Raw genomic sequence first — 24,139 nt, forward strand, 5'->3', positions numbered from 1 at the left:
GCAGATGGCAGTATTGTCAGGATGCTACCTACAGTAAAAGCAACCAAAGAGTAAGCACTTTGGAACAAAGCTAACAAAAAATAAAAGACCTTTTGGAGAAAATTAGAGACATTTTTGAAAAGTAAGGAAGAATTGCTAAATAATGGAGCCATGTGTGTTGGGAGAACTCCCCCGTGTGAAGGCCCCATACCTTGCCCACCACCACTATCTGGGGGTTCTCAGCTCCTTCAGGATCCCAGCAGGCTGTGGGGTTCGATCTAAATGTAGATGAAGGGACAGAGGTAGAAGAGTAGAGTCGGGAGGTCTGGGGACTGGCCGTCAGTTTGCAGGACAGGAGGGAGCACCCCTCCACTGCAGGTGGGAGAGGTGAAGGTCACTGCCTGTGCCCAGGGGCCTCTCAGGGGAGCCTCAAATGTCACAGGGGGCATGCACACAATGTCCCATTTACTTCCAGTTCAGAAAACTCGCCAGCTGGACAGTGGGTTGTTGAGGGAGCGGTTGAGTCGGCTTGGGCTGCCTAACGAAGCACCCAGATGGGCTACGGGCCTTCAAAAACAGCTTCTTGTCTCACAGATCTGGAGGCCAGAAGCCCATGATCAGGGTGTCAGACCTGGTTCCTTCGGAGGCCTCTCTCCTTGGCTTGTAGATGCCATCTTTGCATTCACACGGCGTTCTCCCTGTGCCAGCATCTCTGCCCTAATGTCCTGTCCTAAGGACACCAGTCACATTGGATTAGGGCCTCCCTGATGACCTCACCTGAGCTCATGACATCTGCAGTGACTCTAGATAAGGCCACACCCTGGGACACTGGGAGTAGGATTTAACACAGGAATTTGGGGGGTGGGGACATAATCCAGCCCATAATTGAGAATAAACACACTAAAACCGAGAAGCCTTGGGTTACTCCTGGGGGCTCCCGGAGTGGGGGTGGAAGGGTACATGGTGTCACGTGCCATGGTCCTTCAGGCCCTGCACTTGCGTGTGTGCTCCTGGACATAAGAATATGAATGAACATGCACGTTCTCTAAGGCAGTTGGGTGGTCGAGTTTGGGTTGTGATGGTTAATAATGAGCTCTCCGAGGTGGGCCCCGGGACTTAGGGCCTCATGATGGAGGGCTGCTTCTCCAGATTGCTGCCTAAACAGGAGGTTCCATGTTCATTGAGAGTAAAACATGTGCTATAGGTGAAACGACAAGCCACGTGGAGGGAGATGTGGAGGACACGTGCTCTCCTCATCAGCCGTTGCACTCACTCCCCTTTCCCTCAACAGCCTCACCCCAGGACCCCTGGGCCTTTTCCCAAAGGGCCTGCACTGCAGGGACGGTCACAGTGTCAGATGGTGTCATGTGGCCAGGACTTGGTACAGTCCTCCAGGGCTGTGGCTTTCATGGTTTCCAGCGGCACGTGGACCCAGGCAAGGATGGGCCGTTTCCGGGGTGGTGCGTCTGCTCAGGGCTGATAGTGCTCCCCAGGGTTCAGCATCCACCTTGTCCCTGTCCCGTGACAGAGCCCTGTTTCCAAGAAGGAAGAGTTGAGTTGTGTGTGGGGTCTTTTTCTGGAAAGGATGTGGTCCCTTGGGGCCCTGGATGTGGCTGCCACTGCTAGAGGGCCTCCTGGGAGCCATCTCTTGAGCCCTTGTGGGAAGACAACTCTGAATGCATCAAATAAGCGTTTGCAGTCAGGGGTGACAGCAAGCACATCGGGGAGTGAGTAGAAGGTTTTAAAGTGGTTTCCAGACTTCCTTTAATACCAGCTTAATGTCCCTAAAAGCTGTAAGTGCTAAGGATCATGTCATGTGTGAGCAATAATTTTATGATTGCAAAGGGAGACCATTTGCTGTCGCTCACACACTGGACACTTTGACAACATCTGGGTTCTGGAGGGGCAGACGGAAGCCCTCAGTGGGTAGGAGGGACTCTGGGCTGGTTGATGGGGCCCCCAGGGCTGGGAGGCTGCTTCCCAGCTGCAGGTGTCCCCACTCTGCACCCACTGCTGGGTGGTCTGAGAAGAGCTGCTGCCCTGGGAAAGACCAGCAGCCTCTCTCTGCTCCCACCCCCGTGCCTACCCCTCACCCAGGCAGCCGTTTCAGTCCTGGTTTGCTGGGACAGCAGGGGCTCCTTTCTCCTGTCTGGCTGTGGCCATGTCACAGTACTCTCGCCCCACCTGTAGTTTCTCACAGTTTGGGAGATGGGGCAGTAGGGGCAGTGCCAAGACCCAGGAGGGCTGGTCCCGCCAGTGCTGTACACTCCCAGGCAGAGCAAGCAGCCAGAGGGACCCACCCTGAGACATCCCAGGGCCTTGAGGAGACAGGAGCACCCTCTGGGCAGTTCATGGTCATGGAGCCCCTGGTTTCAGAAATAGCCTGACAGCTTGTGACTGGCTTTAGGCCAGGACAGCAAAGGCTGCTGTACCCAGCAGAGAACAGATGGGCTGGGCCTTTATGTGTCTTCTCTTGGAGACACATCTTGCCATGTAGGACGCCCCCCCCCGCCCCCCCCCCGGCCCCCAGCACAGTCCATCCGGGCCTCACCCACACGAGGCTGCGTCCTGCCTCGGGCTCTGCATGGGAAGAATGCAGGAGTAGCCTGGACCATGGGACTAAGACCATCACCCCGGCTGGGCAGTGGGTGGAGGGGCGTGGAGTGGAGTGTCTCCAAGCCAGATTGCAGTCATGATGCCACCACTCCGTTCTGTGGGCAACATATAGCAGAAGTTGAGCTTGGGATCCCAGATCTATCACGTCATCTCAGTGCACCCCTTACCTTGGTTCCCTACTCCCGACCCCAGTGAACTTGGTGCCATAGAGAAGGTGTGGGAACTCCAAGGAACCTGCCAGGGTGATAAAATCCAGTGGAGTAGGGAGTGCTCCTGGCTGTGGCATCCTCCCTATTTCTAAGAATAGTGTTAGAAGGGTCTCAGCTTGTCTGCTATGGGCGGGGGGCGGTCCCTGCATTCTGCCCACCTGTGTCCTGAACCCCAGGAAGTGGGAGGCCCTACCTACTGGGGAGGGACTGTCTGGGATCCTAAGCCTCCCTTTTTTCCCTTGACCCTAAGCCCCCTCCCCCTTTTTTTTTCTATTAATCCTTACCAGAGGATAACTTTTCCATTGATTTTTAGAGAGAGTGAAAGGGAGGGGAGAGAGAAACATTGATGTGAGAGACACATCAATTGTTTGCCTCCAACATGTGCCCCTGACTGGGGTTGTGGATCAAATCTGCAACCCAGTTACATGCCTTTGACTGGGAATTGAGCCCATGACCCCTCAGAGTGGGGCTGATGCTCTAACCACTTAGTAATATCAGCCAGTGTGACCCTAAGCCCTTTAAATGTAAAATTTCTGCTCCATTTTGAGACTTCCTTGGGCCCCAGCAGGTGGGGAGCTTGCTGAGTTCTGACAGTGTGGCCCCTGGTGGGGGATGAGATGGGAGGGGAGTCCTGTGGTGACAGAACCGGAGCCCCAGGTATCCTTCCTGGCCTTGGGCTTGTCCCCTAAAGGGCCCTCTGTGTTTGTCTCCCTCGGCTTCCCAGAGCCTGGAGGCATGGGGAAAAGGCCGTGTACCTTTTTTACAGCAGAGCCTCCAGAGTGGAGAGTAAATTAGACCCAGTGTCCTCAGGATGACAGACTGGTGCGATTCTCATTCAATATTTGGACTATGAGGGTGGAAGAAATACTGACTTTCCTTAGAGAACAAAGCATTTATCTGAAAGTGCCTTTTACACAAATAGGATAGCGGCTCTAAGGGCCAGCCTCTGTGCTGGTTCTGTACATTAGCCCCGACACCACCCTGGCCACTCATCTCCCAGGCCTGTGGTCACCTCCTGGGCCGTGTGCTGTTACCGGGCATTACTGAGCAATGCTCCGCGTCTCTCTCCCTCTGCGTCCCTGGATGGGGAAGGGGCCTTTGTTGTAGGGAGCCATCCACTACTGGAGGGGAGGGAGATCTATTATTTGCTTTCCTTGGCCAGATAGCTTGCCCAGACCCCTAATGGTCTGGCAGGGTAGGGTCCAGGGGGAGTGGTTAAGGCTCCCCTTGGTGGGGCAGAGGCGAGGGGAGAATCCTGGTGCCTCCAGAAGACTCAGGACCAGGAGGCAGGGGCCAGGGTGGGGGTGAGCATCCCCTGCCTCTGGCTGATGGAGTCTGTCCTGGAAAACACAGGTTATGCTTGCCAAGGACACCATGGGCTGTCCCAGCAGCCAGTGCAGGGCTGCAGCTGCAGACGCGGGAGGGTGGGAGCAGGGAGCGAAGGAGGGAGGGGGGACTGGGGCACCTCCTCATGGTTCCTGAGGCCTGGCTCCAAGCTCTGCAGCCCCTTATTGGGAGTGGGTGGGCAGTTCGGCTCTTCTCAGTGCTTTGGGCTGGTGTCTGCTGGCAGGCAGGTTCCTTGCTTGTTCCTTCTTGGAGTCAGTGCTGATCAGGGGTTAAGTGACAAGCCCTCACCCAAGGTCATCAGCATTTATTCCGTCATCTTTGGCTGAGGAACAGGGGTGACATATGGACAGGTTTTTATAGCAAGAGGTAAAAATGTGGCTGCCGTGTTGCACATCAGAACTCATTATACTTCCCGTTGTCACTAGTTTCACATGGAGAGGGACGGATCCTTGCCCTCCATTTGTCCCTATTTTCCCAGCCTGAGACTGCTGAGCACAGGTAACTCTGGGCCTCCGAGTCCTGTCAGCAGCACAACCCTCATCCTGGGGTGTTCAGGAACCACTCATTGCAGGCAGCCAAGATAGCTGGTCCCCTGGTTCCCAGCCAGTGTTCTTTATGTAGCATCCTGAACCCCCGGGGAACTGGGACACCCAGATGATCTTTGTGCCCATTCTCCAGACAGGGCAGGCAAGGCCTGAGGACTGCAGAGTTCACTGTGCTCCCAGCCTGCCATGGTAGGTCATTGCCCTGGTAGTTCACTGCCAGGCCTGTCATCCTTGAGAGCAGAGTCCCTGGGGCTGCTACGACAGTGACCTCACATATATTTGCTGACAGTCTGGGAGGTCAGAAGCCTCACGTGGGCCTCCTGACACTGACCCAGGTGTGACAGGGCTGGCTCATTTTGAGGCCTCAGGGGAGGGTCATTTCCAGCTTTTGGAGGCGCTACATCCTGGGCTTGTGGCTCCTCCTCCCAGCATCAGCATCCCTCTCACCTTCTGTAGTCACGGCTCCCTCTGACCACAGCTGGAAAAGGTCCTCTGCTTTTAGGGACCCTGCTAGTACACTGGGTTCACCCAGACCATCTTCACTCACCCACTCCCATCTGCAAAGTCATGGCCACTTCAGGTTCCACACTCACGGGTCCCAGAGCTAGGATGTGGGTGTCTCTGGAGACTATGATTCTGCCAACCACACACCCATCCTGGCCCCCAATTAAAATGCCATGGAAGACACCCTCACCTGTTCCCACCCTGCCCTGTCACCTGCCAGGAAATCCCCCAGCACCGGCCCTTGAGGGAGAAGGGAGTTCCAGGGCCGCCAAGCCCATCTGCCTTTGGTTCCTCTTAAGTAACTTCTCCTTTGTGGTTTGTTGTTTGAGACTTTGCTTTTAAAAAATTCTACAAGTTGTGTGTTTTCACTGTAGAAATACACAAAACTCAGATATCCGAAAGGAAAACAAATCCTGCCTCTTCTCCCTGCCCCTTGGGAAAGACACATATCTCTCCTGTACCTCAAGCTAATCCCAGAGGTGCTTTGAGCACGTGCAGAACCCAGAGGTGAGGGCAGGGGTGGGGGCTCCCCTAAGACTCGGGAGTGGCTGGTTTCCTGCCACCTGGCAGCATAACCCGGCAGTGATTTTAACTTGCTGGAAGCCTGTGTTCTTTTGGGGAAGGCCGGAGGGGTTTCTCCCCTCTCCAGCCAGCTCCTGCCTGGGGCAGGGGCCTCCCATGAGGGTGCATGGCCACTGGCCTCAGCTGTGACCGGTCTTTCCTCTCTCCTCACAGAGGACAGGAAGGGCAAACTGCGGCCAGCCAAGGCCAAGAGCGACCGGAAGAAGAAGAGCCCCCTGCACCCTCACCACCCACTCCTTCCCGAGCTGCCGCCACCCCTGCCCATCCAGTTCCCCAGTGAGGAGGTGCTGCCGCCCCCACTGGAGCCCCCAGTGCTGACCCCTGGCCCTGAAGTCACTGAAGAGAGCCCCTTGCCACCGCCCCTCAACGTCATGCCCCCCGAGGCACCTGGCGAGGAGCTGGAGTCGAAGTCGCGCCCCATCATCCCTATGTTGTATATGGTGCCCTGGGCCAGCCAAGCCACATGTGAGAAGGGCCGTGTGTCCTGCCAGCAGGCGTCTGAGCACTTTCCCCAGAAGGGACCCACCTGGAAGGAGCAGCTAGCCCCCATGGAGCTGACGGAGCCTGAGGAGGACAGTGGAGCCAGTGAAGTGCAGGTAGGATGCCCTCCAGGCCCCTGGGGCTGGGGATCCTGCCTGTCCCTGTGCCCTGGCCACAGCATCCCTGCTCATGAATGGCGCCCATGGCTCACAGAGGCCTGTAGCGTATGTGTGGTTTAGAAACCACAGTGGCTCCTGCCACCTCTTCCTGCAGTCTCTCACACTCCCTACTGGGGAAACCGAGGGCACCACTGAGCCGAACCTGCTCCTTTCTCTGAACTGTGACTCAAAGACACTTTCTGTCCTGTGTTTCAGGCACCGTCAACATTTTCCAAGTTGAAGATGGAGATCAAGAAGAGCCGGCGCCACCCTCTGGGCAAGCCGCCCACCCGGTCCCCTCTGTCAGTGGTCAAGCAAGAGGCATCCAGTGATGAGGGTGAGCGAGGTTGCTGTCCCCTGCCTGCTCAGGCCCCAGGCTGTGTGACAGAGGAAGCCCGTGAAACACCCCTCCCCATGCAGGCAGCTGTCATTAGAGGCACCAGGGCTTAGACCTCCGCTGGCCACTGTGGGGAGGTGACACAGGGCTGCTGAGCCCAGCTGTGGGCCTTGGAGAGGTTGGAACAATGGGCTGTGGGAGCTGGATCTGGAGCCGTAGCAATGGAGGCTCGGAGATGAGAAGCTTGTATTTAACACTCAGCTAGAATCAGAGCTGCTATCTCGTGGGCAGAAACCCTGGGAAGTCAATTTTTCTTCTGCTTTAGCCTTCCACTTAAGAAGCATGTGGAATTTGAGAATCTTCTGGATGACTTCTTGTATTCTGAATCTGATTTGAAGGCTAGGGCGGGGAGGGTTCTAGAAGCTCCATGGATCACAGGACTGAGCTCCCAGGAGTGGAAGGAAGATGAGATGTGCCTTGAGTCCCTCCCGGTGTCCTCTGCCTCACTGGGAGGGCGTGTACCAGGCGTTCTGGCCCAGCCCAGCCGCTGTGAGGTTGGGGCCTCAGGATTGAGCACTGGCTTCCGGGGCAGGCTCCCAGGGAGCACTGAGTCTCAGGTGCTCAGGAAACCCAGCAGTGAGACTTCGGGGAAGGGGCTGGTAATGACAGGCAGGGCGGGGAGGGAGGACAGAAGAGACCTGCCCATTAGTGACCTCCATCTTCCCTTAATAGGATTTTCTGGTAACGCTATCTCTCCTCCCTCCTACACCCCCTTTCTATCCCCCTCACCCCCCCAACTCTCAGACACACTCTCTTGACTCCTTTGAGCTCAAGAGTCTACCTAACCTGCCAAGGTTTGGCCTAGCCCATCTCCCACCCCCAGACAGGACCAGCCCCTCCACCCCAGCCTGGGTGGCTTGGTGGCCTCTCTGCAGAGAGACTCAGAGGCTGTGTGAGTGGGGACACATCACCAAGGATTCTCTGGGCAGTAAAACTACCTACCCTTCAAGGGGGGGAGTGGACCTCAGGCGAGGTTTAACTTTTTCTCTCCCCTCCACCCTCCCGTGTTCTAGAAGCATTTCCTTTCTCCGGAGAGGAGGACATGAGTGACCCTGAGGCCTTGAGGTCCCTGCTGTCCCTGCAGTGGAAGAACAAGGCTGCCAGCTTCCAGGCTGAGAGGAAGTTCAACGCGGTGGCTGCCCTCACCGAGCCCTACTGCGCCATCTGCACCCTCTTCTACCCGTACAGCCAGGTGAGCACAGGCCTCACAGGGCCTCACAGGGCGCTGTCTGTTCCCTCAGTGCTATCGTTCGCTCTGCTGGAAAGGAACTCTGGGGCGGGTGGTGGGGAGGGAGAGCCCATTTGCTGCAGGAGCCACAGTGGGATCAGCTGGAGCCTGGAGGACGGGAATGGGCGGGAGGGGACAGTCTCGGGAAGAAGCCCATGGCAGTTCAGGTTGATGTTTCAATGGGAATAAAAATGGGGTATCAGACCGAGGGGTGTGGGGATGGCGTGGAGGCATCATGACCACTGTCCCCAGAAAGTCCTCAGCTTGGCCTGGGGTTGGCACCAGCTGGGGCTAAAGGGCATGGGTGGTGAGCAGCCACGTCCCAGAGGTGAGCTGGGGTGAGGGCAAAGACCCTCTGTGACCCAGCTGGGACACCAGAGCTATGAAGACCTGATGGCTCAGCCCTGAGGCAAGCACACCGTGTCCTGCACTTTCCAGACTGGGGCCCCTCTGTCCCATGTTTCTCAAGTTGGGAGCCTGGCGTCTCCCTGCACTCTATTGTGTGCCATCAGCCTGCCCAGTCTCCCTCGTAACCTCTTATTTCATCCCCTTGTCCCCCTCCCCAGCCCTGACCATTGCCTGCTTTCCAGCCCTTTCCTCCCCCACAGGGCCCCTGCCCTTCCTGTTAGTGCCTTAGCATGGCCAGCACAGGCATTTGGGAGGCTGCTCTGTCCATGTACTCCCTGGCTGGAGACTGTCGGGCCCACCACTGCCTTCAGCCAGGCCACATGCCCTGTGGCCTTTGACAGCTGCCCGCACCCGATCCTCATGCCACACAGCAACAGTGTGCTCTTCGATGTCCTCAGGGTCTCCTTTCCACCCCCCACCACCTGTCTTGCCAGACAGATTTTTGTTCATTCTTTGAGTTCACTCGTTTGCCACCTCCTCCAGGAAGCCTTTCCAGATCTGCTGTCCCCGACTGGCTCTGGGATGCCCCACCTTGGGCTCCCCACTCTCCTCTGCTCTTGCTCCTGCCTCTGTGTTGTTGACCCCTGGATTGTGAGCCCCTGGAAGACAGAGCCAAGTGTCGCTTGCTCTTTTGGGTCTTGTGCTCCTAGCCTAGTGCCTGGTGCTTTCTACACATTAGCCGAGCTGCCCTGGGGTCTGTGCCCTCTGCCAAGGGCAGCGTGCCCATCTCTAGAGCTGCCCAGACTAACTGTCTGTAAGCAGACTCAGCGTCTAGAGGAGGAAACAAGTGATACCCAGATGTCTTCTCCGGGCACAGCCCCCTCAGTGCTGCTGGAGAGGCTGCTGGAGTCAGCGTGCTGGCACCTCCGACTTCAGACGTGAATCTTCCTAATTCCAGCTGTTCAGCAGAGTCGTGGCTAACTTTAATCAGCCTGCAGTGCCGGCAGGCTTGTGGGCCAACTGTTTCCAAAACCCGGGCCCTCGCGGTAAGCAGGGCTGTGGCTGGACATGCTGCCTGTTTGGAAAAGTCATTTGGGGGCAGATTAGAGGGGTGGCAAGAGACTGATATGAGGCTCTTGTTTCAGAGCAAGTCCCCTAATGTGAGGTGCCACCATCCTCCTGACACCTGGCCTGTGAGGCCAAAGGTCCCCGGTGAAGCTCTTTCCTCCTGGGTCAAGAGCAGGGCAAATCCTCCTCTCACACCTTGGAGGGCCTGGGAGGCTCTTCGGGGAGCCCCGTGCCCTGTGATAGGCCTGGGGGTACCAGATCCCAGTGCCTTGGGCAGGGTCATTTCACCACATGGGGAGATCTGGAGAACTCATTACAGCCATCATGGGGTATATATTGGAAGTGGGGAGACATCCACATAGGTACACAGATACATGGCATCAGGTGACCACAGAGTCAGGCCAGGGCTACTGGTCACCTGGCAGGGCAGGGTCCAGAACAGTGATCTGAGTGCTCCAGGCAGGAGAAAACTGTGTGTCCAAAGGCCCTGGGCCAGGATGGCATCTGGGGTGTTGGAGGAAGAGCAAGGCCCATGTGGCTAGAGGAAGTGGGTAAAGGGCTGTGAAGGCAAGAGGGTGAGGGCACCAGGGTGGTGTCGGTGCTGTATCCGGATGTGACCCTAATGGAGGGTTTTCAGTGGGAGCAGGACAGGATCTGACTGTGTTTGGGAGAGCAGGGTGAGGGCTGGAGGGTGCACTGGGGAGGCCGCAGGCGTCCTCTTGGAAGGAGGCCTCAGTGCGACACCTGGGACAGTGGGAGGCCAGCTAGGGGCGTGTTTGGATATAGAAGCAGCTTGAAGGATGGCCTCAAAGTCTGGCTTAATGATGACAGGTGGCCCCATGCTGGGCTCTCCAGTGAAACCCCCCCCCCTTCTACAGTCCCTACAGATGGAGAAGGAGGCCCCGCAGGCCTCCCTCGGGGAGGGCCCTTCTATACCACCTTCCAAATGTGGCCAGAAGACGCGGCCGCTGATCCCTGAGATGTGCTTCACCTCCAGCGCCGAGAACACAGAGCCCCTCCCCGCAAACTCCTACATCGGTGACGACGGGACCAGCCTGCTGATCGCCTGTGCCAAGTGCTGCCTGCAGGTCCATGCCAGTGAGTGGGGCCCCGCACGACAGGCAGGCTGGGCTGGAGGATGTGGGGGCTGCGGCATGCAGCCGTGCTCGCCCTTTTAGGATGGCCACCTTCTCGGCTGTGGAGCAAGAGTCCCTTCCCCTCGGCTGCTGTTTAGGGGCTGTCACAGGCCCTGGGTCCTGGGGCGCGTCCTGGCCTTCATGGGAAGGCTTCCTGCTCTTTCCCCTGCCAAGGTGGGCCTGCCTGGCCCGCCCCCTTCCAGCCAGCTCTGCCGAGCCTTGCCCTGCCCTCAGGCCGGGAGCCCAGGAAGAGATTAGGTGTTTGTTATGTAACACAATGATCTGCTTTGGGGCCAGAGTTGATGGTAAAGTTATGACTCTGGAGACGTCCAGATCAGATATGCCTCCTGTCAGCAACCCTCTCCCAGACCCTGAAGCATAGCCCAAGGAGACAGCAGAATGGACCTCTGCCCCCTTCTTAGGCATCAGGGCAGGGAATGAGAGGCTGAGATCCCAGGAAGAAAGAGAGCCTCTGGGACCATGTAATTTCCCGCCCTCCAGAGGAAAGCAGCCCTTTGTCCCTAGTCTGTCCCTCCTCTGTCGCAGCAGAGGCTACTCGGGGTCATTCTGTCTCCCGTCTGAGAGCCCGTTGATTCAGTGAGATGCTCTCCAGGCAGACTCCCGGGGACCACTCTAGAGGGGCCTGTGGTTGGGTTCTCAGGGAAAGAGGTACCTCACTAACCTCAGGAGGCAGAAGGCTTAGCACAGGTGAGTTCCTTGAGACTTGGCCCTGGAGGCAAGTGAGCCCCTGCTTCCTGCAGGAGCCAGGCCCCAGGCCTGACCTTGGCTGAAAGCCTCAGGGGAGAGCACAAGGGGGTCCAGTGTAGGCTCTTGGGCACTTGCTGTCCTTTGGGGTCTCCTCTGGGGACCCCTTTGCACCTGGCTGCTGCCTGCAGTGCTGCTGGGCAGTGACCCAAGGGTGATCAGAACCCCTTGTTTTGGGGAGCAGCACCGTCCATGTGCCTCCTCCTCTGTGCCCTCTCCCTGTTTTGAACCATGACCACGTTCCAAAGCAAACCGCCTTCGTGACTCAGAACCTCTGACTCGTGTATCAGAAATAACTATTCGCCTGGACACTGGGCCGGCGCACCCAGCCCAGCCCATCCAAACCCCAGTGTCCACAAGGCTGACTTTGCATGTTATACAATTTCCTGGTCACTTTACAGGGTCATAGCTCAGCAGAGCTTGAGGTGGGGGGCAGTGACAGGGCCCTGATCTCCTTCCCAGCATCTGTTTCCAGACCCTTCTCCTGCTGTGTGCGTGACTGGGATGAGGTAGGGAGGTGAGAGCAATTCCCCCGGAGCCGAGGCTGGCTTCCAGAAGCCCCGAGCTTCGCGTGCAGCTGCAGTGACAGGTGCACCTGGCTCAGCCGTCCTCCGCTGCCTTCCAGGTTGCTACGGCATCCGCCCGGAGCTGGTCAACGAAGGCTGGACGTGTTCCCGGTGCACAGCCCACGCCTGGACTGCGGTAACTCACCCCTGCAGCTGGGGTGGTACTCTGAGAGCTGTCCAGCCCCATGGGGGAGCCAGGCCTGGGCCCTGGGCTTGCCCGATCCCACAGAGTGACCCTGGGCTGGCGACCCCACCTCCAAGGGCCTTGGTTTCTTCACCTTGGCAGTGAGGGGGTGGAGCCCGACGCACTCCCGGACCCTCCCTTTGGTGACTGCTAGCTTGAAATGTAAGGACCAGGCCCCAGAGCAGCATGGGGGCAGCCCTCCCCTGACCCCCCTCACCATGGGCTTGTCTGTTCCTGCAGGAATGCTGCCTGTGCAACCTCCGGGGAGGAGCTTTGCAGATGACAACAGACAAGAGGTGGGTAGAAGGGGTGCTGCTTCTCCTGGGTGTGTCCTAGAGGTGTCGGTTCCTCCTCAGGGCCTTGAGTTGGGGTCGGGGGACCAGGAGGAGCAAATAATCACTCAGATTAGATTATCTTTTATAAGTCCTATAAGCCCTGACTGGCCAGCAATAGCGCTATGAACAGGGGCTGTGCCAATAGAGTGAGAAGGCAAGGGGCAGGGAGGAGGTAGAGGGCACCCATGACCCCTGACTCCCCCTCTCCCCCAGGTGGGTCCATGTGATCTGCGCCATTGCAGTCCCTGAAGTTCGGTTTCTGAATGTGATGGAGCGCCACCCCGTGGACATCAGCGCCATCCCTGAGCAGCGGTGGAAGCTGGTAGGACCCCTGGATCTTGTCCTGTCGGGGGGGGGGGGGGGGGGGGGGGGGGGTAGGGAGCATCAAGAAGCCAGATGCCATCAATGTCAGTCTGGCCAAACCTATTACTTCCTGCCTGGTCCCAAAGGCACAGGTCCGGAAGCCAGAGGCACGGAGGTGCGCAGAGAGAGGCCCCCTCGGGGCGGCACAGGCTCCTGCTCCCGCCTCTGCGCAGAGAGGTCCTTCACACCCTCCAGAGGCGCTGCACTTCCCACCTTTTGCATAAGCAGAAGCCTCACCCTCTGCCCTGTGCTTTCCTTGCTCCCTAACTAGCCCCACTTTTTAAAAAAATTGTGGTAAAAACACTTGGCATGAGATCTTCTGAATAAAATTTTAGGTGCACAGTCCAGTATCGTTAGCTATAGGCACGATGTTGTGTGGCAGAGCTCTGGGATATATGCAGCGTGTGGAACTGCAACTCAAACCTGTTGGCTGGCAACACCCCCTCCCTTGACACCCACCCCTCCAGCTGCTTCTCTGAGTCTGACCGCTGTGCGCGCCTCCTTTCAGTGGATCCTGCAGCATTTGGCCACTCGTCTGGTTTCCCTCACTGACATAGTGCCCTCACGGTCCCTTCATGTTGTCTCAAATGGCAGGATTTTTATCATGGCTGAATAACACTCCAGTGTGCGAATGGACCACATTTCTCTATGTATTCGTCTATCGTGGGCACTTGGGTTGTTTCCATGTCTTGGCTATTGTGAATAATGCTACAGAGAACACAGAGGTGTATACAGGGTGGGGCAGAAGTAGGCTTACAATTACTCATATGACAATTGATAAAATAAATGATACTACAAGAGTAAACTGTGTTCTGCATATTCACAAGTGTAAACCTACTTTTGCCCCACCCTCTATACTTATCTCTTCAGCATCCTGTTTTCATTTCCTCTGTATATATACCCAGAATAAAAATGGCTGGGTCATATGTCTGCTGTTTTTAATTTGTGGAGGAATCTCCATACTGTTTTCCATAGTGGCTGCAGTTTACATCCCACCAACAGTGCATGAGGTTCCCTTTCTCCACATCCTCACCCACACTTACCTCTTGTCTTCTTGATGCCTGTGATGATAGCTCATGGTGGTTTTGATTTCCCTGATGATCATTGTGCTAGCACCTTTTTGTACCTATTGGCCACCTGTACATCTTCTTTAGAAAAATGTCTATTTAGGTCCTTCACTCATTTTTAAATTGGGTTGTGTGTTTGCTGTTGAGTTGTTAGAGTTCATAACTGACCCTTGTGGTTTACGTCAAGCTTCCCATCTAAGGAGCATGTGGCCATCCTCGGTGAACCTCTGGGGCAGCAGGCAGTGAGGGCAGAGGGTGACTGTTAGCATGCACGGGCTTCCTTTCCTGGCTCGGCCACCAGCCAGCTGTGTGACTCCAAACAGACTCCTTGGCCTCTCTGTGTTCAGCCTTCCCCTCTCTAGCATCCTCATGGTGCACACTGGGGGCCTCGCAGCAAAGCCCTGCTTATGCTGTCTGAGCACTGTGCCTGCTCTCAGGCTTATCGTTGCTGTGAGTGTGTGGCAGCCATGCTGGGGTGTGTCCCACTCAGGGATGTGGGGGTGGCAGCTCTGATGGGGACTGTCGTGTGGCATTTGGAAGCTGGAACTTTGGCTGGGGCATCCGAAGCATCCATGGCTGTCTTTTCTTCCTGTTTTGTTTCCCAGCTTTTTTCTTCCCATTTTCTTCCCTGGGCAGGCCTGGGTTTTGATGTGCCTGCAGAGGGCAGAAGGCAGAGGACTTGGGCTGTGGGCAGTGGGCCTGGTGGGGAGTCCTGTGGGAAGGAACAGAGACACCCACCTCAAGCCCACAGGTGCTGGGCCAGCAGGCAGAGCTGAGTGGGCACCAGCCGGAGCCAGTGGGGGACAGGGACCTTAGTCATGGAGTGCTGGATGCAGGCGGGCAACCAGGAGGGGCTGGTGGCCTGCAGGTGATTACGGGCATAAAAGCTTCATCATTCAGGTGGAGTGATGGTGCAGTGCACGGCCCGTAATCCATCCTCCCCCAGACGCTTTATGGAGCATCTGACATTTCCAGCACTTGTAACGATGAATTAAAAATCCTTTTACACGAGGCTGGCTTGTACTGCTTAATGGAGCCATGCAAGGAAGCCAGTGGTTAACTCCTGCTTGCCCAGCTGCCCGCCCGTCTTCCCGGGCCACAGGCCACATGCTCGGGAACAGTCGCTCCAGGTCTCCGTCCGTCCGTCTCCCAGTCTTCCCGGCCACCGTCCCTGGTGCTGGGGGGAGGGGGGTGTGGTTCTGGTGAGTAGGGGCTGGCCCTGTCTGCCCAGTGGCCTGTGCCGTGCGCTCATCCCCTCACCAGGCGGGGATGGATGCTGGAAAAACCCAGACACTGGGCCCACGCCACGCTCAGCTCCTGACAGATGGCCTGGCCCACATTCTCTCTGATGCAGAAACTCAGAATAATGAGCTGCCACCCACTGGGGCCGGGGATGGTTGTGTTTTGAGTTCGGCCAGGCCAACGGTTTCTTCTGGGCCTCAGGTGGGGCAGTCACAAGCGCAAGATCGGGAGCCCTGCTGGCTCCTCGGGGACCTCAGGTGCTGTGCTCACCTCTGCTCTGCGGAGGGCCCCCGGCTCGAGGTTAATGCCACGTGGGGCATGTTGTATGTCAGTGCGTCCCCCAGGCCGGCGGGAGAATTCGATATTGACGGTTTAATAATGAGATCTCATTGCTATTGATCGGCGTGGCAGCTCCTGCGGTGCCCTTGGCCGCCGTGCTTATCTGGCTTTTGAACATGGCTTACAGCGTGATAAAGGCTGCTTATTAAAAGCTCAAAGTGACGGCAGCAGCGGGCCTGGCGATGCTGAGCCGCCGTGTGGGGGTGCCGGGATGCTGATGCCATAGGAGCAGTCACTCCAGGCAGGGGCGTCCCCACCACAGGAACGCCCTCTCGCAGACCCTCCTCCTTAGGAAGGAAGCTACTCGGCAGTGCTTTTTATTCAAAGTTAGGATAGAATTCACTATTGTAAAGTTAGCCATTGGGTAGTAGCTTTTAATACCTTCACAGAGTTGTACAACCATCACCTTTAATTCCAGAGCATTCTATCTTCCCCAAAGAGCCCCTCAGCCCCCTGCTCCTGGCGATCCACCTCTATCTCTGGATGTGCCGCCTGGACTTTCCCATGAATGGAATCACACTGTGTGGCCTTTGGGGTCTGGCTTCTCTCCCTGAGCATCCCGTGTTCAAGGCCCACCACGTAATGAGTGTCAGTGCGTCCTGCTTGTTTTGGCTGAATTGTATTCTGCCACGTGGCTGTTGGTGCCTGCTGCCGGCACCTCTGGAGGGGCCGTGTGTCAGGGTCCTGGGAGTGCTCCTGGGGTGGGAGGGAGCCACAGGCCAGTGGTTTGAGGGGCTCTCCACCGTGGCGAGGCCCTCCGCCCCTTGCTCGCTGGACTCCCTGGGCTTTTCCCAGGTGACTCCAGCCAAGGCCGGCCTGCCAGGGCTTCTGTCTCCCGGCCCTGGGCCTTGGGGGTCACTCCTAGGAAACAGCCCTGGAAACTCTGTGGGGGCTCCAGTCCCGGGTGCCGGCCGGAGCCCATTTTCTCCCCATGTCGCCTCAGAAATGCGTGTACTGCCGGAAGCGGACGAAGAAGGTGTCTGGGGCCTGTATCCAGTGCTCGTGCGAGCGCTGCTCCACGTCCTTCCACGTGACCTGTGCCCGCGCCGCAGGGGTCCTCATGGAGCCAGATGACTGGCCCTACGTCGTCTCCATCACCTGCTTCAAGCACAAGTCGGGGGGCCACACCGTGAGTGCCAGCCCTCCCCCCGCCCGTTGCCCGCCCGCCTGCCCGAGCGCTGACGCGGCTTCTCCCTCCGCCAGGTCCAGTTCCTGAGAGCTGTGTCCTTAGGCCAGGTGGTCATCACCAAGAACCGCAACGGGCTTTACTACCGGTGCCGCGTCATCGGCGCCACCACGCAGACCTTCTACGAAGTGAACTTTGAGGACGGGTCCTACAGTGACAACCTGTACCCGGAGAGCATCACTGTGAGCGGTGGGCGGGCACAGGGTGGGCAGGGGCTGAGCAGTCAGGAGTGGCCCACATCCCTCAAAGAGTCACCTGTGTCCAGGGCCCCCTATGACCCACTGAACAGGTCTAGGCCACAGGCCTAGCAGAGAACAGAGCAGAAAGCATTGTCAGTCTAGATGAGCCCACAGCAAGGGCTGCCCCCCAGGGTGGGCACTGCATCACCCCCACCTCCCACCCCTGCCCAGCACCCGATCCTGTAAGCTCAGAGAGTGCCACTGGCTTCCACAGGCTGGAGAGCCTGGGGAGGATCTACACCCCACAGAGCCCACCATCTCACCTCCAGCCACATTCTTGCCCCCCCCCTAAAGTTTTACATATGTCTCCTTTTTCCCTGATTGACACCCCGCCCCCCCCCCACCACCACCACACACACATTCTTGTTTATAACAGAGTCGAGACTGTGTCCGGCTGGGACCCCCACCCGAGGGGGAGTTTGTTGAACTCCGGTGGACTGACGGTAACATCTATAAGGCCAAGTTCATCTCCTCTGTGACCAGTCACATCTACCAGGTGAGCAGGGTCCTGTCTTCCAGGCGTAGGAGGCGGGGGACCCGCAGGATCGGGTGGGCCCCTGAGTGTGCTGTTGAGGACTGAGCGTCTTTGCCCACTTAACCCAGAAAGTTAGGGCTTGTGATAGTTTTAAGCTGGAAGGGGCCTCAAATTGACTAATATTTCCCCCTTACAGATGTTTTCTCGATTTTTTGTGTGGGAAGACATAGATAACATAAAATGTACTATTTAACCATTTTTAAGCATATAGCTCAGTGTCCCTGATTTTTTTTTTTTTTTAATGAAGACGGATGGTTGTTCCTTCCTATGATTGTGGAAGAGAAATTATTTACAAGCGTGGAACCCTAGAAGAAAACCACCCATGACCCAGCACCACAGATGATGACTGCGAATTCTTTGCTGTTTTGCTTTCTCTTAGCAGAGAAAACAAAACAATCTGGACCTTTCATCACTTTGAAAAAAAAATTATGTATATATACATTGATTTCAGAGAAGAAGGGAGAGGGAGAAGAGAGATAGAAGAGAGGGAATCATTGATTGGCTGGCTGCCTTCTGCACGTCCCACACTGGGGATTGAGCCCGCAACCCGGGCATGTGCCCGGACTGGAATGGGACCGTGACCTCCTGGTTCATAGGTCGATGCTCAACCACTGAGCCATGCTGGCCGGGCAAGCCTCCTTCTCTTGTAGTCACATCCCTTTTCCCCTCATGCCCTTAGTGATGAGTGGGGACATGAGTGGCCGGTGGGGATGCCCTGGCCCAGCTCCCTTCTGGGCAGTTGAGCAGCAGTGGCCTGGGTGGCGGGCCTTGGGAGTGAGTCCTTGTGGTGGCGCCAGCCTGAGAACTGTGCCCCGGCAGGTGGAGTTTGAGGACGGGTCCCAGCTGACAGTGAAGCGCGGCGACATCTTCACCCTGGAGGAGGAGCTGCCCAAGCGGGTCCGGTCACGGCTGGTAAGTGGCTGCCCTCAGTAGCCCTCAGGATCATGGGATGTGGCCTTGACCTCCTCGCCTTGGCCTTTGCTCCCCTGGGGGGCAGCTCCCAGGGAGTGAGCATGGCCTGGCAGATGGGGGCCCGTTGGAGGGCCGTTCCCAGTAAGAGCGCAGGGAGGAGGCGGCGAGCCTGCACCAGGCAGGCGCACGGTGACACGTCTGCACGCGGAGCAGCTGCCGCCGCACACAGACCTGAGCTCCAAGGTTGGCGGTGCAAAAAGAGACACTTTTCTAAGGCTCATCCCTTTTCAAAGGGAACAGTGAGTCCCGGAGGTGGGAAGCCATGGGCCTTTTCTTCCCACCCGCCCATCGCTGCTCCCTTTCTTTTGTGTTTAATCCGAAGGCCAGGTTTTGAGGCGCAGGCAGCTGTGGCTCATTCAGAGCTCAAAGTAAGAGCTGGCGGGGGGTGGGGGGAGTGAGGAAGGAGTGCGAAGGAGTGCCCAGCTGACCTCAGACACCATGTTCCCTTGGGGAATGGACTGGAGCTGCCACACAGGCGAGCAGCTGCACTTCCATCCCTCCTCATGGCCTCTGTGGCACAGAACAGGCCCGGCCACCCCCTTCTAGGGCCAGTGACGGAGGCTCACACACAGGATCGGGGGTTACACGGAGGCAGGGCCACTGAGGAGAAGCCATCCGGTGACTAATGGTCCCTCTCGGAAGGCCGTTAGGTGAGGGACAGTTAGTGGAGCCCTGATTCAGCCTGTCCTGGCTACTGTAACAGACCACGGATTGGGCAGCCTAAACCACAGGCATTGTTTCCCAAAGTCCTGGAAGCGGGAAGTCCAAGTTCAGGGTGCTGGAAGATCAGGTGTCTGGTGAGACCCACTTCCAAGTTCACAGCCAGCCACCTTCTGGGGTCCTTGTGTGTGTGTTGTGGGCGAGGGGGGAAGACAGAGGGGGGAACACTCAAGCCGCACAGCACTCACTCTGGGGTCCTTCTCAAAGGTCTCACCATCATGGCCTAATGCCTTCCCAAAGGCCCCGCCCCTAATACCATCCCACTGGTGGATAGAGCTTCGGCACAGGAACTTGGGGGACCTAAACCTTCAGTCCATGCACCCCCTTCTGCACTAACTCCTGTGCTTTGGTCCCACAGTCCGTCAGCACCGGGGCGCCGCAGGAAAGCGCCTTCTCTGGAGAGGACGTGAAGGCCGCCAAGCGCCCGCGAGTGGGCACTCCGCGAGCCGCCGAGGACGCGGGGCGGGACCCAGACTACCTGGCCTTCATGGAGAGCCTCCTGCAGGCCCAGTGCCGGCCCCGAGCCGCCTTCTAGGACAGCCGGCCGCCGCCAGCCAGCCCGGCCCCGCACAGCAGGCGGCGCGGCCCGCATCTGCTTGCCGTGAATTCCTGTCCTCGCCTCCCGCCCCGAGAGGCTACCTCCGTGCTCTGCGGGGACAGGAGCAGCGGGTGCTGGGCCCAGACTCAGGGAGTGGGGTCGCGCCGGCTCTGGGGGCATCGGCGGGGGCTCGCGCCACCCCTACTACTCAGATTCGTGAACCGTAAGCTCTTCTTCTCGAAAAGGTGCTACTGCGTTGCCTGCCTCCTGAGCAGCCTTTGAGATTGTGACTCCTGTACATAGATCTCCTTTGTGAGGCTCTTTCTATAAATACTTATTGTTTAAAAAACTCAAGAAAAAAGGAAAACAAAGAAGAGGAAAAAAGTCCCTAAAGTTGTTTTGTAGATTTGTTGCTTTAAAAACAAAACAAAACAAAAAATATTCTTTTTATTAGAACCGAGACGTGCTGAGGGAGACAAAAGCATCTCATTTTTTGTTTGTTGTTGTGTTAAGATCTCACTCCTCTGTGAGCAGGCAGGGAAGTGCGTGAGGCCTGGAGGGGAGGACACGCAGCGACAGGCGGCGCCCGCCACTCTGCCCTCTCCCTGACTTTGCGGAGGCCTGCGCAGCTGGCCACATGCCAGCCCTCTGCCAGGCAGGAGCCGGAGGACCTTTTGGTGGCCAAGTGCTGGCCACGGCGTCTGGGCACCTCCCTCCTGTCTGAGCACCTTTGCAAATAAACAATCTCTTCTGGTTTGTTCCATCTTTTGCTTCTTCCCCCGGGAGAACCATTCCACAGAGAGGCCTGCATATGCGAGAGGGCTCTGTGCAGACTGACTGTCCCTGGTGCCACCCAGGACCCCTCAGCCTGCTCCGGGGAGGGAGTCCCAAAGTGGGTGCCTGCAGCCGGAGCAGATGGGCGCCAGGCTTTCTGGGAGGGAGGAACGGCCGAAGCAGGCCTCCAGGGGCCCCGTCCAGCCTGTGTCCCGGCTCCCGGGGCCCCTGCTTTGGCTGCGGCCCTAATGGGGAAGGGGCATGGAGAGGGCTTCCTGGGACCCCGGGGGCTGGCAGCGTCCTGTCCTTCTGTGACCCCGTGTTTGGGAGAGAGTGAGGAGAGAGGGAGCAGACAGCGCTGCTTTCAGCCCGAAGGATCTGCCACTTAGAGTGGGGGGTTGGACTTAGGAGAGAAACGCTTTCCCGTGAGCTCGGGAAGGACCCGCGCCCTCCGTCCCGCCTGCCCTCTCCCTGCAGGACTGACAGCGTCACTTACGTGTATACATTTTTTTAATTAAAAAAAAAAGTGTTCTAACGATTACCAGGCCAGAGAAAACTATTTAAGGAAAATGGAGAGTATGTAAATGAGCCGAGAACCTTTCATTCCCTTGGTGGGGGGAGGAGGGCAGGTGCCCGAGTGGGCGGGGGCGGGAGGGACTGAGGGGAGTCACCGAGATGTGGGGGTCTCCCTCTGCATGCAGCAGCCCGCCTGGTGGCGCCATCTCTGTATTCATATGTAGTTTGAAAATGCTATTTATATTGTAAAGAGAATAAAAAGAAGCAGGCAGATACTCTGTGGCCCGCGGTCCTGGGGGTCTGAGGGGTCTGGCCGTGGCGGGGTCTCTGGGTCGGGCCCCTGCCATGGGTTTCGGGATGACTTGAGCAGACAGGTGGCCGCACAGCAAAGGGGAAGCACATTTTCCATAAAGATGTGTGACGGTGTGTGCAAAAACAGAAACCCACCCCCCACCCACCTGAGTTTTTTCCCGTCCAAGATTAAGGATGTGCTGTATTTTTGCCTAATTTCCCTGCCTCTAGGTTCCTAATGAATTAAAGGCTCATGAGCACTGCGATTACAGGTCCCTGTCGTCGGTGTGTCTTCATTTCTGAGCGGTGCCTGGGCGACAGGAAGGCGGTCTCCCCAGCGGCCTGGCCCCTCGGCTCCCGGCCCCCAGGGGGGAGGGCTCCTCCCCACGCTGATGTCCACGGCTTGTATCTGCACAGATTCCTCCTGAAGGCTCTCTGGCCCCTCAGGCAGGCGGGGGCTGAGGCGGCTGTGGCAGTGGGTCCCCTCTGCAGGAACAGTCAAGCAGCACCCTCTGTCTTTGCCCCCTCTCTTGTTTGGAAAAAATGGCTGCCCTCTCCTGCTGCCTCTCAGCCTCTGAGCAGTTCCCGTGACACCTGAGTGGTGGGCATCTATTGGGCATGCAAGAGCGTGGGTCTCCTGGCCCTGGGGTGAGTCCGGGCTCTGGCACTCATGAACATGTCACTCATCTCACAAGTACTGGGAAATAACACCAACATCGCAGGCCTGATCCCCGCCCTCGAGCTGACACCAGTGAGAGAGGCAGACACTAAGTAAGACATACGGGATTTACAGTAAAATGTAAAGAGCGGAGGGGGCCATGGTAGGCTGTGCTGCTACTAGCGTCCTGTTTTTACACAGGAGCCCTGAGGATGAGGAAGTGAGCCACGGGGACAGCCCGTGCAAAGGTCCTGGGGCAGGACTGCTTGATATGGTGGAAAAGCGGCCAGGAAGCCTGAGTGGCTGAGCAGAGTGAGAGAGGGAGGTGAGAGAAGGAGGTGATGGGAGCAGGTTGTGCAGGGTCTGTGGGCCCCAGGAGCACCTCTTCCTTCATCCCAAGGGGGGTGGGAGCCTGGAGGGCAGTGGGCTGAGGAGGGATGGCACTTGGCTTGGGTGCTCACCGGCACCTTCTGGCTGCTGCGGGAGGACAGCCTGGGGGTGAGGGTGGGAGCTGGGGATCAGCAGGGAGGGAACGGCACTGAGCACCTGGAAAGATGGCGCTGCCATGACCTGGAAGGGGGCAGCCTGTGCAAGGGCCGGGGCTGGGGAGAGAGCCCCACGAGAAGAGACGAGTTTGGGGCCAGGGCAGGGCCTTTAGATGTCAGCTCAGAGGTGATGTGTTTACTGGACTCTGAGAAAGGACTCAAAACTGGGCCCCACGATGTTTGTACAGGCTGATGAAGAGGAGCAGCCTATGACATGGGGTACCCCTCTCTGAGCCTCGGCTTTTCCCCTGCAGAACGGGTGTTCTTGCAGGGCAGTTGTGTCCTGAGCAGAGATTTCCTTTGGTGAAGTTTACATCCAGCCACAGCCATCTCACCCGACTTCTCAGACCCTTTTCAGAGAGAAGCTGCCCTCAACAGCACCAGGACTGTTTCCCCATTTGCTACAGGGACCCTCTGCATCACTGACTACACAGGTCAGTGTCCTCTGAGCCTGCCCAGAGCTTGATGGACACGTTCAGTCCTCAGCCCCGGGCTGGGGGCCCCAGAGAGCAGGCCCAGGTGGTTGGCACGGCAGCAGCTGGCCCGCCGTTACCATCATTCTCTGGAACATTGTAAATCAGGGAGGTGTGTGGGACAGGCCCTCATGGTCTGCAGCCAGGCGAGGCCGGGCTGGGCTCCGCGGGTGCAGCCGTGTGGAGCCAATGGGCCTGGGCTCAGCACTCAGAGCTGGACTCACTCATTAGGCAGCTAATGCTTCCTGCGCACCTGCCTGTGCCGGACTGAGGAGGGGGCTGCACAGAGGGACACAGGCATTGCTTTTGCGGAGTTTAGAGTTCAGGAGAGCAGGCAGAGGACGGGAACTTCAGGGACCACAGCTACATCTCTGACACATGCCCTGAAGGACCAGAAGGGAGGAGGGGGTAGAGGTCCTGGACGCTAGGATGTCCGGGAGACTTCTTAGGAGGTGAGGTTTCATGGGATCCAGCCCCTCAAGGCTGTCCTATCAGAAAGACGCGGGCCAGGGGCACACTCTGTCCAGTGCCCCATCCTCCTGGGCCCAGCAAGCTGAAGCCCTGGGGCCAAATCCAGCCCTCCATTTGTTTTTGTTTTCATCCTTACCTGAGTATTTCTAGAGAAAGTGGAAGGGAGGTAGGAAGTGAAAGGGGGAAGAGAGAAACAGTCGTGTGTGAGGGACACGTCGACTGGTTGCCTCCCACACGTGCCTGTGACTGGGAATTGAACCCAAAACCTTCTGTCTGTGTGCCACTGCTCTAACCACCGAGAAACACCAGTCAGGGCCTCCAGCTGTTCTTATAAATAAACCTTTATTAGCACAGCCACACCCCCTCATTTAGCAACATCTATGGTGGCTTCCACTCTACAACAGCAGAGCTGAGAAGTCAGACACGTTCAGGATCTGGCCCTTTACGGAAAAAAATGGTCCTCATCCCAGACCTAGGGTAAGTGGGAGGTGGCTGCCTCCACACCTACTGGGTGCCTCTGACAACATCCTTCTCCCATGGGGCAGCCCTCCTGCCCAGACCCACCTCACCTCTCAAAGCTCCCCAATTCCTAGCACACTCCCTCCCCCATCCCCCAGGAAGCATGGCAGAGAGAGAAGACTGACCAGGGACCCTCCACTCACCCATCACCCATCCTCCGGGGCTCTGCCCTCCACAGCCCCGCCACCTCCGCTGGTCCTGCTCACTGTTGACAAGAGAATCAAGCATGTCAGGTGTCCCAGCC

The 24,139-nt window shown here is 57.5% G+C and overlaps 1 protein-coding gene across 2 annotated transcripts in view; it reads left to right on the forward strand.

Moving 5' to 3' along the window:
* Window positions 1–21,500, forward strand: part of KDM4B (lysine demethylase 4B) — a 139,596-nt gene extending 118,096 nt beyond the window's left edge. For both annotated transcript variants that reach the window (XM_084883665.1, XM_084883666.1), the window contains 12 exons: window positions 5,936–6,378; window positions 6,637–6,757; window positions 7,831–8,009; window positions 10,340–10,559; window positions 11,988–12,064; window positions 12,353–12,408; window positions 12,661–12,769; window positions 16,402–16,587; window positions 16,662–16,826; window positions 17,260–17,379; window positions 18,238–18,330; window positions 19,469–21,500. In XM_084883665.1, the coding sequence (XP_084739791.1) occupies window positions 5,936–6,378; window positions 6,637–6,757; window positions 7,831–8,009; window positions 10,340–10,559; window positions 11,988–12,064; window positions 12,353–12,408; window positions 12,661–12,769; window positions 16,402–16,587; window positions 16,662–16,826; window positions 17,260–17,379; window positions 18,238–18,330; window positions 19,469–19,645 (1,946 nt within the window). In that variant the 3' untranslated portion in view covers window positions 19,646–21,500. The remainder of the gene's footprint in view (window positions 1–5,935; window positions 6,379–6,636; window positions 6,758–7,830; window positions 8,010–10,339; window positions 10,560–11,987; window positions 12,065–12,352; window positions 12,409–12,660; window positions 12,770–16,401; window positions 16,588–16,661; window positions 16,827–17,259; window positions 17,380–18,237; window positions 18,331–19,468) is intronic.
* The last annotated feature ends 2,639 nt before the right edge of the window (window positions 21,501–24,139 follow it).

The sequence above is a fragment of the Pipistrellus hanaki genome, assembly GCF_964339955.1.
Source record: "Pipistrellus hanaki genome assembly, chromosome: 5".
NCBI classification, from domain to species: Eukaryota; Metazoa; Chordata; class Mammalia; order Chiroptera; family Vespertilionidae; genus Pipistrellus; species Pipistrellus hanaki.